The sequence below is a fragment of the Camarhynchus parvulus genome, chromosome 11 (assembly GCF_901933205.1).
Source record: "Camarhynchus parvulus chromosome 11, STF_HiC, whole genome shotgun sequence".
Lineage (NCBI taxonomy): Eukaryota > Metazoa > Chordata > Aves > Passeriformes > Thraupidae > Camarhynchus > Camarhynchus parvulus.
In genome coordinates, this window is record NC_044581.1 from 1450552 (window position 1) to 1463470 (window position 12919).

The 12919-nt window shown below is 62.1% G+C and overlaps 2 protein-coding genes across 2 annotated transcripts; one reads left to right on the forward strand and one right to left on the reverse strand.

The window, feature by feature from the left end:
• Window positions 1–1141: 1141 nt before the first annotated feature.
• Window positions 1142–4977, forward strand: APRT (adenine phosphoribosyltransferase). The gene is made up of 5 exons (XM_030956044.1): window positions 1142–1262; window positions 1588–1691; window positions 2651–2784; window positions 3568–3646; window positions 3908–4977. The coding sequence occupies exons 1-5, from the start codon at window positions 1183–1185 to the stop codon at window positions 4048–4050; spliced, it is 540 nt and encodes a 179-aa protein (XP_030811904.1). The 5' UTR covers window positions 1142–1182; the 3' UTR covers window positions 4051–4977.
• Window positions 4978–6498: 1521 nt separating this feature from the next.
• On the reverse strand, window positions 6499–11069 carry CDT1 (chromatin licensing and DNA replication factor 1). The gene is given in 11 exon segments (XM_030956016.1): window positions 6499–7200; window positions 7281–7482; window positions 7739–7873; window positions 8337–8525; window positions 8720–8823; window positions 9069–9217; window positions 9308–9502; window positions 9717–9742; window positions 9744–9929; window positions 10017–10181; window positions 10571–11069. Coding segments are annotated over 11 exon segments (1875 nt in total). The 5' UTR covers window positions 10931–11069; the 3' UTR covers window positions 6499–7036.
• Window positions 11070–12919: the final 1850 nt, after the last annotated feature.

Genomic DNA, 12919 nt, shown 5'->3' on the forward strand with positions numbered 1-12919 from the left:
TTCCATGTGCCAGGGTTATCAGAGCTCCATGCACCTGGGAACTGCAGCTCCATGTGCCAGGGTTATCAGAGGTCCATGCACAGGGGGATTTGGGCTCTGTGCATGAAGTGTCAGAGCTCCACACACACCACGGGTATCAGTGCCTTGTATCTTGGGGTATCAGACCTTCATGCACTGGGGGCTCTGGGATAGTTCCATGTCTGGGGTATCAGACCTCATTGCACCAGGAATTTGGGGTTCTGTGCACGGGGATACCAGAGCTCCGTGTGCCCTGGGAGGTGATGCTCCATGCTCCAGCATGCCAGAGCTCCGGATACTGGAGGGAATGGGGCTCCAGTGCCCCAGGGTACCGGAGCTCCAGAAATCGGGGGCATGGATTCTCAATGCCCAGGGGCGCCTGATACTGGGGCTATGGATGCTCAATGCTCCGGGATACCGGAGCTCCAGATACCGGGGGACTGGGGCTCAATGCTCCGGGATACTGGAGCTCCAGATACTGGGGGGGTGGATGCTCATTGCTTCAGGATACCAGAGCCCCAAATACCGGGGGGATGGATACTCAGTGCTCCAGGATACCGGAGCTCCACACTCCGGGGTACCAGAGTCCCAAATACCGGGGGGACTGGGGATCCAGTGCCCCGGGGTACCGAAGCTCCAAATACCGGGGGACTGGGGCTCAATGTCCGGGATACCGGAGCTCCACGCTCCAGGGTACCGGAGCTCCAAATACCGCGGGGACTGATGCTCAATGCTCCGTGATACCGGAGCTCCACTCTCCAGGGTACCGGAGCTCCAAATACCGGGGGGACTGATGCTCAATGTCCAGGACACCGGAGCTCCACACTCCGGGGTACCGGAGCTCCAAATACCGGGGGGACTGATGCTCAATGTCCAGGACACCGGAGCTCCACACTCCGGGGTACCGGAGCTCCAGATACCGGGGCACGGATGCTCAATGTCCGGGATACCGGAGCTCCACACTCCAGGGTACCGGGTACCGGAGCTCCAAATACCGGGGCACGGATGCTCCATGCCCCGCGGTGCCACACCCGCAGGTCCCCGGGGCACCGCCGCTCCCTGCCCAGGTGCCGCCCGCTCCGGTGCCGCCCCCGCCCCGCCCCTCCCGGCCCGTTCCGGCCTGCGGGGAGCGGAGCGGCGGCGGCTGCGCACGGCGGGGCCGCCATGAGCGACGAGCGGCTGCGCCGGGTGCGCGACCGCGTCCGCTCCTTCCCGGACTTCCCGGAGCCCGGCGTGCTGTTCCGGTGAGACCGGGACGGGATCGGGGAGGAAACTGGGGTTGGAACCGGGACAGGGGATGGAGTGAGGACCAGGGCTGGAGCTGGGGATGGGAGCAGGGCTGGAGCCGGGCCGGGGACCCGCTGCCAGTTCCTGTCCCCGCTGCCCATCCCTGGCCCCGGTAGCACCGGGCAGGAGCCTTCCCTGGGGCCAGGAGCCTTCCCTGGACTCAGGAGCCTTCCCCGGGCTCAGGAGCCTTCCCCGGGCTCAGGAGCCTCCCCCAAGATCAGGTGCTGAGCGTTTCCAGAGCAGCCCCGCAGGTGCCTCACCCCCTGCCCTCCCTCATTGCAGCGATATCAGCCCCTTGCTGAAGGATCCTGTGGCCTTCAGGGCTTTGATTGATCTTCTGGAGGATCATGTGAGGGCATCTTTCCCAAAAATCGACTTAATTGTGGGTGAGTGTTGGTTGAACACCCCTGAGCAGTGTGTCCCGGGTGGGAGGTGTGGGGTGGCCCTTGGGGAATGTTGTAGCCCTTGGACCCAGAAATCACCTGAACATTGGCCTCTGTCACATGGTAACACCAGGACACTTTCTACCCTTCCCCTCCTGCTGTGGTTTCCTGAAATGCTGCTGTGGGATGTGGCAGGTGCCCTTCGACACTTCCATGCCAGTTGCATAATTCATTGTTAAAAAGGAGGGGGCACACAGAGCCTGCAGTGTCCCCACACTGTCCCCAGGCCCAGTCCCAGCTGGTTTTCCTCAGGGAGCCTTTCCAGGCCAGCACAAACGGCCTTGGTGGCCAGAGCACCTCAGCTCACCTGGCCAGGTGCTGAGGAAGAGGAAGGCAGTGCTTGGGCTGGGCCACAGCCAAAGGGGCACAGACCAGACCTGGCCCAGGTGAGATAAGTGAGGGCTGCCCCGAGGTGCAGAGTTCCTGCTCGTGTGGCTGGACTGATAGCAGGGCCCTGCTGGCTTTATCTCTAAGGAAAAGGGTCAGAGGGGAGGGAAATGTGCTGGGGCCAGCAGCAGCACATGTGGGTGAGAACAGGAGTGTGGGCTGTGCTTCCAACCCTCAGAAGTGACCTGAAGAGCAAATTGCTTTTAGAATGGGAGGATAAAACGGGAGGGTTGTGCCAAGACCCTCCCCCAGTGAAATGGCTCCGATCTGAGTGATGGGACAAGAGGAAAAGGCCTCAGGTTGCACCTGGGGGGGTTAGGTTGGATATGAGGGAAAATTTAATTCACTGAGAGGGTGATGAGGTGTTGGGACAGCTGCCCAGGGCAGCAGTGGAGTCACCATTCCAAAAAATACGCGGATGTGGCCTTGGCTGGGAAATGGTTGGACTTGATGGTCCTGGGGGCCTTTTCCAAGGTGAATGATTGCCTGATTGCCTGTTCCTGCTGTGCCCCCAGGCCTGGACTCCCGGGGGTTCCTCATCGGGACCCCGCTGGCGCAGAGGTTGGGCATCGGCTTCGTGCCCGTGCGGAAAAAGGGGAAACTGCCCGGTGCCACTGAATGCATCTCCTACAGCCTGGAATACGGCAAGGCAAGGCCTGGGAGCAGCAGGGGCTCACCCTGGGGGGGGCAGGGGGGCTAAACCCGCGGGGAGGGGGTCCCAGGCTGGGTTCTGATGCCCTGGGAGCGGCGCTGAGCCAGCCCCGAGCCGCGGTCGCTGCGTCTGTGCCCACGGGGGATGTTCGGTGCTGTGCCGTGATTCTTCTCAGGGGGGTGGTGCTCAGACCCAGTGCTAAACGGCTTTCTTTGGCTTGAATCCAGGGGCATGACCACGGAGAGTGTCCCCCACTCTGGCAGTAAGTGCTGTAAGTCACAGCTGTCCCGCATGGCTTCCCCCATCCCGCCCCATCACCTGGGGCTGAGCCTCAGCCTGTGCTACTCCCACTAGGAACTAACAGCAGCAGAGCCCCCAACGCCAGGCCTAAGCCATGAGGGTTGTTTGGGCCAACTGAGCTCATGTGACACATCCAAACAGGTGCCAGTTTGGATCTGGCTCTAGGCAGAGCTCCCCAGTGCGTGACAGGAGATTTTCCTCACTGGAGAGCTGCTCTGGGATAAGATTCCACCCTAACTCACATGATAAAAGTTCAGGATCTTTGTGTGCCAGAGGGTTGGCCCAGCAATCCCCTCCCTGCTCTGTGTTCCCGTGGCGCTCCCCTGTAGCTGGAATTTGTGGGGTTTTTGGGATTTTAGGTGCTGAGTGTTTAGGCTGATGTTGCTGAGGATTTGTCTGTGTTCCAGCATGAACCAGCAGCTCGCGAGGGGCTTCTCTGCAAGGCCAGACTAAACCAAAGCTGCTCTTTGCTCCCTGCAGGCTGAGCTGGAAGTCCAGAGCGATGCTGTGGAGCCAGGACAGAAAGTGGTGATTGTGGATGACCTGCTGGCAACTGGAGGTGAGGGAAGCATGTGTGATCCTGTACCCCTGTGTGCATGCAATCATGGAATGGCTGGGTGGGATAAATCCCATCCAGTCCCACCCCTGCCATGGAGGGACCCCTCCCACTAGCCCAGGCTGCTCCAAGCCCCATGCAGCCTGGCTTTGGGCACTGCCAGGGGTATCCACACCTCTCTGGCACCCTCAGCCTGGCAGCAGCAGGGGTGGCTGTGGGCTGGAGCTGCCCCTGGAGTGAGGATGTTTCTGCTCCCCTCCACAGGTACCATGCGTGCTGCCTGCGAGCTGCTCAAGAGGCTGAAGGCTGAGATCCTGGAGTGCCTGGTGATCATAGAGCTGAAAGCCCTGAAAGGGTCAGAAAAGCTCAATTCCATCCCTTTCTACTCCCTGCTGCAGTACGACTGAGGAGCAGCAGGGAGGAGGGAGCACTGGGAACAAGTCTGGGGCTGTTTGTAGTGACTCTGGCTGTCACATGGGGGTGGGGAGGGGGTTAAACACAGGTCTTGAGCATGGCCAGATGCTCTTCAATCCTAAATTTCCCAAGCACTGTGTTGAGTGTAATGATCCCTTTTGGAGTTCATCCTTTTAGGAAGAAGGAACAAGCAGATTGACTGGGGGGGATGGAGACCAAGATGCAGCTTCTCTGAATCTGTGGGTTTTAGGAGACCAAAGTGACAATATTGCTGCTGAGGCAGGAGAGCTCTGACAGGGCACCAGCATTCCCTGGGCTGGGCTGTCAGCCTCCAAGGAACCTGCTAAAAAATTCCCAAAGAAACACAGGAGATGGGCAAAAAGCAATTATTTCTGTAAAGGACAAATCCTACTGTATTTGACCTCAGGATAGGCTGGCTGCTCTGTGCTGTCACTCACACCAGAACAAGCTGCTCTTACACCAGGGCTGTGCTTGTTGAGGAGAATGAGGTGCCTGCTGTGTTCTTAAATCAGGATGGTCCTGCTGTGGGGTGAGCCCAGTCAATGTTTTCCTTCCCTGGAGGCCACAGGCACCTTTTGTTCAGCACAATTCCCCATCTCCTGCACCACATCCCCCTCCTGTGCTGCTGCTTCCCCTCTGCTGGGCTGCTCTGGGCCGTCAGAGCCTGCCCTGGTGGGAGTTTGGTGCCAGGTGAGGCCACAGCAGAGGTGTTGCAGGGGTCTCAGGTGTGTGAGGGGGCTTTGGAGATGCTTCCTCCAGCACGGTTCAGTTTGCTCACAGCTAAATCCCTGTGTGCCAAAACTTCCACAAGCCTGAAACCATCAGGGACTGTGTCCCTGGCCCAGCAGGGGCTGGACTCACAGGTAAAATAAATACTGATGTATTTTTATATTTCCTAAGCTGTCTCAGAGCTGTTCTTGCAGTGGCTGAAGCTGTGAATGACACTTGGCAGTGTCTCCCTGCAGCCCCAGCTGGTCAGTGGGGCAAGGCTGTGCTGTGAGCTCTCCCTTGTCCCCCAAATGCTTGGAATTGTTTCCCAGGGAGCATTCAGGTACCTTTTCTTTACTCTGCACCCACCTCTGGCTGCAGAGGCTTGGTCAGCTCAGCTCCCCTTCCCCATCCAGCACCTGGGGCCACCTCCCAGCCAGCCCCTTCACTTGGAAGGACCATTCCAGCTATTTTCACCCCTTTTTCCTGGAAAGCCCCTTCGGCACTGCTCAGTTTGCACCGAGGAACACAATTCCCTGGGGCCCAGGATGCCCCAGGGCCCTCGGGGAGCCAGGGCAGGCAGCACCTCACAGGCTTGGCACCAGGAGAGGGTTCCTGCTGCGGGGGAGGAGGGAAAATCAATTCCACCCCAGAGAGCCATGGAAAGCAGCTGCGTGCCGGGGAAGCAGCGTCAGCCCTGCCAGTGCCAGCAGGTGACATCAGGGAACGTGGGGACGGTGCCTTGGCCCTGGCTGGGCTGCCAGCAGCCCCTGATGTCATCTGCTTGGAGAGACCAGGCTGGGCAGGGGCGGCCTCCAGGTGGGAGAAGGGTTTTATCCCGAGGAGCAGAAGGGTTTTATCCCGAGGAGCAGAAGGGCTTTATCCCGAGGAGCAGCACAGGAGCTCGCTGAGAGCTCTCCTGGGAGTGAGCCTGGCTGCCAGGCTGCTGATTCCAGCTCCTTTCCAGTCCTGCTCCACTCCAGCTGCTGCAATCCAGCTCCTTCCCACCACAGTGAGGTCCCTGAGCATGGCAGAGAGCCCAGCCTGCCTCAGGAGCCCCCAGCCTCACACCCAGCCCCTGGGTTGGGTTTAATCCCTGTTCCTCCTCCCTGGAAACTGGGCACGCTCCTGCAGCTGGGCTGCACAGGCAAGCACAGGCCTGGAGGAGGAGGAGGAGGAAGGCCTCTTGCTCGCTCAGAAGTGCTGTGGGATCTCAGCTGCTGCCAGACTCGAGCCCAGCACTTAAGGTGAGGAATCCGCCCAGGAGCAGCGTGGGATGAAAGGATGAGGGAGCCCCCTTTCCCTGCAGGTCCCTGGTGTCCCCAGCCCCAGCCTGGCTTGGGGAGCAGTGTGAGGTGTGCCTGCCGTGCCCCTGGGCAGCTCCCACCCCGAGCAGGGCACGGTGCCAGCCCAGCACCTCTGTGCCATCCTCACCCTCTTTGTCCCTCTTCCCAAGCCACTTCAGCCTGAGTGGCCTGGGATTTCCCCTGGGAAAAACAAAGCCTGGATCCCTGTCAGCCCTGCCTGCCCCTGTCCCTGCAGCAGCTGCTCCCCCAGCCCCATCCACAAAAGCTGCATTCAGCTCCCTGCAAACCCACGCTCACTTTTTCCAGTGAGTTTTTCTCCAGGAGCTGGATGAGGAGCCAGCCCTTCCCGGCGCCAATTGCCATGGAGAACCACGAGACAGGCAGCGAGGAAGAGCACTGGGTTAACACAAGTCAACTATATTTAAAACATTTAATACAAATGTGTTTTGACAAGTCCTGCAGTTGTTTCCAGTGAGGAATGGAAGATGCATTTTCCCTCCCTTAAAAACAGAACGAGGCCCGAAGTTCCAGAAACACCAATTTGTGACTTGTTCTCTCACTCCTTCCTGCCTGTCACCCTCTCAGCCTGCCCTGCTCTGCCTTCACCCACCAGGACCCAGTTAATAGAAGAAACCTCTGAAATTGGACCTTCAGGAGACCCCTCATGCATTGAACCTTCAGGAGAACCAGGAAAGGGAGAAGAAAAGGTTCCTCAGGTTAGGGTCGCTTTCATCACCACCCCAGGACACAGAATTGCTCCAGGACTAGGGGACCTACAATCCTCACAGCTCCCACCACAGGATCAGTTAAATTAAGGCATTTTGCCCTTCCTCAGCCACCCGAGGACGAGCCTCCCTCCAGCCCAGCCCAGAACCCAGAGCGCTGTCGGGATTTGCTACATTGGAGGAGATTGCACAGAAAAAACCCCAAACCTGAGCGGGGCTCAGAGAGCTCCGGCCTCCTTGGCCGCCTTGTTGAGCCTCTCGGTGACGAGGCCCAGGTCCTTCTCTTTGTCCAGCTTGACGTAGACATCCGTCCTGAGGGTGTGGACGCCCACCCAGTCAGGCAGGAGCTCAGCAAACAGCCGCACGTGTTTCTCCATCTCACCTGCAGCCGGGAGCACCGGGATCAGCACTCAGCTCTTTATATCCCCTTCCTCCCGCAGAGATGCCCCAAAAAATCCCTACCTGGTGCCACCAGCTCGGGGCAGCTGTCGGCCAGGCGGGCGCAGAGCAGCTCCATGCTGAGCGCCGGCTTCTTCTCGGCCACGAAGACGCCGCGCAGGAGGCGCGCCATGGCCGGCAGCCGCGCCAGCCGTGCCGCCCGCTGCTCCTGCTGCGCGTCCCGCGTCAGCAGCGCCGCCAGCCGCCGAGCCTCCTTTGCCCGCACCTGAAACGGACACCACCCTGAGCACGGGCAGGGCCCCCAGGGGACGGGATGGGCACAGGGAGCGTCCCCAGGGGACGGGATGGGCACAGGGAGCACCCCAGGGAATGGGATGGGCACAGGGAGCACCCCAGGGAATGGGATGGGCACAGGGAGCGCCCCCAGGGGACGGGCTGGGCACAGGGAGCGCCCCCAGGGGACGGGCTGGGCACAGGGAGCGTCCCCAGCCCCGTGTGAGGCCCGGCACACCGTGACTCACCCGCTCCAGCAGCCCCTGGGACACCCCTCTGAGCGCGCTGGAGGTGCTGGCAGGGGCTGGAGCTTTGGAAAGTGCCGGCTCCCCCGCGCTGGCTTCGGCCGTTCTGAGGGCCAGGTTGGCAAGAGCTTTTTCCATCTGCTCATGTGGAAGAGGGAGGAGGAGTTGGGTTACAGTTCAGGCTGGAGGAAGGAGAAGTTTCCCCTCTGCCGCCCCCGCTGTCACCCAGCAGCCCAGTGGTCCCAGCCCAGTGATCCTGATCCATCCTGCCTGCACAGAGGAGTTGGGGTGCTTCATAGAATCATGGAATGGTCTGGGTGGGAAAGGACCTGGAAGCTCTTCTCATTTGCAGCCTCCTGCCATGGCAAGGACACCTTCCACTAGCCCAGGTTGCTCCAAGCCCTGTCCAGCCTGGCCTTGGACACTTTCAGGGATCCAGGGGCAGCCACAGCTTCTCTGGGCACCTGTGCCAGGGCCTGCCCCCCTCCCAGCCAGGAATTCCTTCCCAATATCCCATCCATCCCTGCTCTCTGGCAGTGGGAAGCCACCCACACCTTCCCCGAGGTGGCACAGGCAGAGCCAGCCCCTGGCCCTGGCTCACCTTGGGGCTCAGCATCCCCCGGGCCGTGCTCAGCACCTCCTGGGCCGTGCTCAGACTGTCCTCCTGCGGCGGCCGCGGCAGCTCCGCGGGGCTGATGTCCGGCACCTCATCCACGTTGAAGCGGGGATGCCACCGGGTCAGCTTCTCCTCTGGCACCACCATGGGAGGGCTGAGGGCAGCCAGGAATGCCTGGAGAGGGGTGAGAGCTTTGTCATGGTACCAGGAACGGAGAGGCAGCCACTGGCCTGCGCTCCCAGCACAGCCTGGTGACACAGGCAGCGAATTCAGAGCCCATCTCCAAGAGGAACCTCTGTGTCCTTCAGCCTGGATGGCACCAGTGACAACCCCAGAGTCCAGAGCAGGGGGTGCCAGGCGTCCCTCACCTTGTGGTGCTCCCTGACGATGTTGACCAGGTTGCGGTGGAATTCCCTCCGGCGCTCCAGCAGCCGTGATGCCGACAGGTGCGGGCGCCCATCCACCTTCTCCTCTGCCAGGAGGGACACGAGAGTGTCACCCACACACCCCAGCAGGGCACAAACCACGGCAGCCTCGGGAAGGACAGGGCCAGAGCCCTGCCATGGAGCTGAGTCGCTGCCTGGATGTTCTCCCTCCTGTCCCAAACCTGTTTCCCACTTCCAACACGTTCAGAAGGATCATTTAATGGACCAAGCAGAGCATCCCTATGCATTCAGGGACCAGCCAGGACTGAGCATACCCCAAAACCATCCATACCTTCCCCCAGGACTGGCTCCAGCGTGAGCTGATACTCGGACTTCTTCTTCCCACCACTGCCGAAGGTGGGGACGTTCTTCTCCTGGCGCAGCCGGTACGAGCTGGGATACACGGCCTTGATCTGCCCCAGGTGCTGCTCTTCAAACTGCCTGTGACAGCACCACAGAGGTTGGGAACACGCAGAGCTGCAGCTGGGACCCCAAAACGGGCTGCTGGGACCCCAAAAGGGGCCAACTCACCTGCGCATCATGTCCTGCACGCCCTGCTTGACCTTGGCGAAGGTGACGGTCTCGGCGCGGTTGAAGAGCATGCCGGCGATGGTGTCCACGCTGCGGAACATCTCTGCCAGCACCCGGAACTTGTAGGGCAGCGTCAGCCCCGGGGGCAGCTCCTGGGCCAGCGTGTGGAACCTCTGGTACGCCGGGGGCTTCTGGCTGCGGGGAAGGACAGGATGGGGTCAGGGCCCTGCTGCTGACACCGTGCCCGCCTCCCACCCCATCCCAAAGCCCTTCTCTCGTAGGTATTGGGGTCACATCACCTGTGACATTGGTGTCACGTCGTTCAGAGTCCCCACAGCCCTCAGACCCCCACAAAAGCACTTCAGGGCTGTGGCAGCTCCCTCAAATCGCCCCTGCAGCTGCTCCTCACCCGGTCTCTCCCCCAGGAGCTGCCGCCCGGTGTCCCCGGCCCCGTGTCCCCGGTGGCCGCTCTCCTCTGCCGGACACGCTGCTCCAGGTGCCGCACGCGCTCCAGGCGGCTCCGCAGGTCACTGCTGGTCCCGCTGGGGACACAGGGCACCTGGCCCGGCACCTTCATCGCCTTCATCCTCTGCAGGCGGCCCTGCAGCTCGGCCACGTCCTCCTGGGCAGGGAGGGGACACAGGGTCAGAGCGGGACAGGCGGCACCGAATCCACCCGCGCTGGGAGCAGGGCCGGGATCAGCCCGTACCCGCTGCAGGCGCCGGGCCGGCCCCGGGGCGGCTGGGCCGGGCTCTGTCCCCGTGTCCTGCCCACGGCACGGGGAGCCGCTGCTGCTGGCCCGGGGGGACATGGCCGGGTCCTGTGACAGCGGTGTCGGGGGTCGAGGAGTGGCCAGAGGCGAGGAGCTGGTGGCCTGCAAGAGAGAGGAGAGTTAGGGACTGTCCGGGGAGCCCACCCGCACGGAGCCCTTCCCCTGTGCCCCCCAAAGTCCTGCACGGGGAGGGGGAGCCATTGAGGGGCCTGCAATAGGGGAGGGGGCAAGCCCGGGGGCAGAGGGGCTGAAGGGGGCGAGTTTTGGGGTTCGTGCACTTGGGGCGGGAGTAAGTTCGGGTTCCGGATGAGGGGGGGACTGAGAATTAGGAGAAGGGGAGGCAAGTTCGGGGGGTCCTGCACGGGGAAAAGGGGTCGAACGCTTGCGGGGCTGTTGTTTTATGGTTCCACGCGCACCCATCCACTCCCCACGCCCTTACCCTCCCCCATCCCAGAGGAAGCGGCGCATCCCCGACCCCACCATGTCCCTACCGCTCCCGGAGACGCCGGCTCCGCATCCCGGGGCAGCTCCAGCCTCTTCCGCGCCGACTTCCCGCTCGGTTCCCCGAGCCGGGCCCCGACCGGCGACCCCGCTTCCATCTCCCGGCGGTTCCGTTTCCTGCCCGCCAGGCCCCGCAGGGCCGGGGAGCCCCCGCGGGCCGGGGTGCGCGGCGAGACGGGCAGCGGCAGCGAGCGGCCGCTGAGCCCCGCCGGGACACCATCCTCCTCCTCCCGGTGCACCGGGGCACCGGCGAGGGCGGCCTTGCGCAGGCGGCCGCCGCTGCGCTTGGCCGGGGCTCCGGTGGTCCCTTTTGTCTGGCCGAAGAAGTCGGTGAGGCGGAGCTGGGCCATGGCCGCGGTCCCGGGTCCGATCCCGGTTCCGATCCTGGTTCCGATCCCGATCCCAGTTCCGATCCCGGTCCCGCTCCCAGGAACACGTGGGGCCGGTCCCGCGCGCTTCTCCCTTGGCGGGAGCCCGCGCGCCGAGGCCCCGCCCACCGGGGGGCGGGCAGCGGTCACGTGAGGCGGGTTTGGCGCCACTCGGTTCTTAAAGGGGCCGCACCCCTCGGAGCGGTGCTGCACGTGGGGGTCCGGGGGGACCGGGACAGCTCCGGGGGACGGGGGGCTCCGGCCTTGCTGGGCCAGGGACCAGCTGAAGCGCCATGAGCAGGGATGGAGATTGCCCACTCCAGCTGGGGCTAGTGTGGTAAAGGCCGGGAATTTTCACTGGAATGGTGCTGGTGGTCCCCCCTGATCTGCAGTCCCCAGTGCACGTGGGGCCAAGCCCTGGCTTGGAGCTCCATGGGGACCCTCCGGGGCACAGCTGTGAGAACGAGGGGCTGCGGGGTACCTGCATTGTCCCCCTGCCCGCCATTCCCTGCCCTGCGCTGTTGGCAGTGCCCGGAGCTGGGAGCAGCCTCTGGCCCATCACTGCCGGACCAGTCACTCAGGCCGTGCCCACAGCACTTTATGGAGCCTCACGGGTCTCCCCAATCCCTCGTAAAACCTGAGCGAGGCTGGCAGAGTGCAGCAGGGCCGGATCCAGGCGGGCAGGGCAGGGCTCTGGGGTGCCATTCCCGGTGCCCATTTGCTTCCACAGCCTCCATTCCCCGCCTGGCTGTGCGTGCTCGGGGCTGCTGCGGGTGCTGCACCACCCTTTCCTGGATCCCTGCTGGTCGGGGGTGCAGCGGGCTGTGGGCAGGGGTAATTCCCATCTCCAGACACGGTGTTAGTGCTGAACTTCATGTCTTTGTGATGAGCAGTGTTCCATTTACACGAGCAGCTCCCTCCAGATCCCAGCGCTGAGGGTGGGTGCAGCTGAGTCCCTGTGATGAGGATGCTGCCACGAGGGGCTGTGCCCACTGATCCCATGGATCCACACACTGGGGAGCCATCAGACCCATCCTGTGCCCACTGATCCCACGGATCCACACACTGGGCAGCCATCCACTAACACTGTACAGGTCACAACAAGACTGTACACCACACCTGGGAGCCATCAGACCCATCCTGTGCCCACTGATCCCACGGATCCACACACTGGGAGCCATCAGACCCATCCTGTGCCCACTGAACCCACGGATCCACACACTGGGGAGCCATCAGGCCCATCCTGCTTTGGGGGTTCTGGGCGGGCAGGGGTGCCTGGATGGGGCTTGGGCACATTTAGGGTGGGGATAAGAGGCCCTGGAATTCTGGAGGGAACCAGGAGAGAGTGGGGAGCAGTCTGGCAGTGTGCCAGCTGGATGCCAGTTTATGAACCCTGTTGGGAAAACAAGCACAGGGGAGCCAAGGAATGTGGAGAATTTCATGGGCCGATGGTTCCTGTTGCAGGCTGGTGGTTACCAGCACTGCCAGGTGTCACTGGCCACACTGCCCGTGCCACCAGCTGTGCCTGGATTTGGGTTGGGATTCGGGACTGAGCCCAGCTCCAGATGTGGCCTGGGCTCCCAGTTCCATGGGGGTGTGGGTCTGCATCTGGCTCTGCTGTGAGCACTGAGCTCTGGGAATGTGGGACTGTGGGTCCAGCTCCAGGAACACGGGATCATTCCCCAGTGCCAGGAACACAGCACCCAGCTCCAGGACTGCACATCAACCCCTCCCGAGCTCCCCACTCCACGCAGCAGCTCTCAGCCCCCGTATCAACAACAAACATTCAACAAAAACAAGTTCTGACTTCTTCATTTCATTTTCGGACAAAACAAACACGAAGCACATCTGCTTATTTTCTTTCCTTTTTTTTCCTTTTTTTTTTAGTCGATTTTTTTTCCCCCCCCGACCGCAAAAAGCGGAACCCGGGGGGCTGCGGGGCCCGTGCTGAGCCCGGACAACTCGTGTCAG

Excerpts from the sequence above, each read along its gene's own strand:
- APRT (XM_030956044.1), top strand. The coding sequence starts at position 1,183 with ATGAGCGACGAGCGGCTGCGCCGGGTGCGCGACCGCGTCCGCTCCTTC. Across the intron at positions 1,692-2,650 it reads AAAAATCGACTTAATTGTGG|GCCTGGACTCCCGGGGGTTC; the intron begins GTGAGTGTTGGT and ends CTGTGCCCCCAG. Across the intron at positions 2,785-3,567 it reads ACAGCCTGGAATACGGCAAG|GCTGAGCTGGAAGTCCAGAG; the intron begins GCAAGGCCTGGG and ends TGCTCCCTGCAG.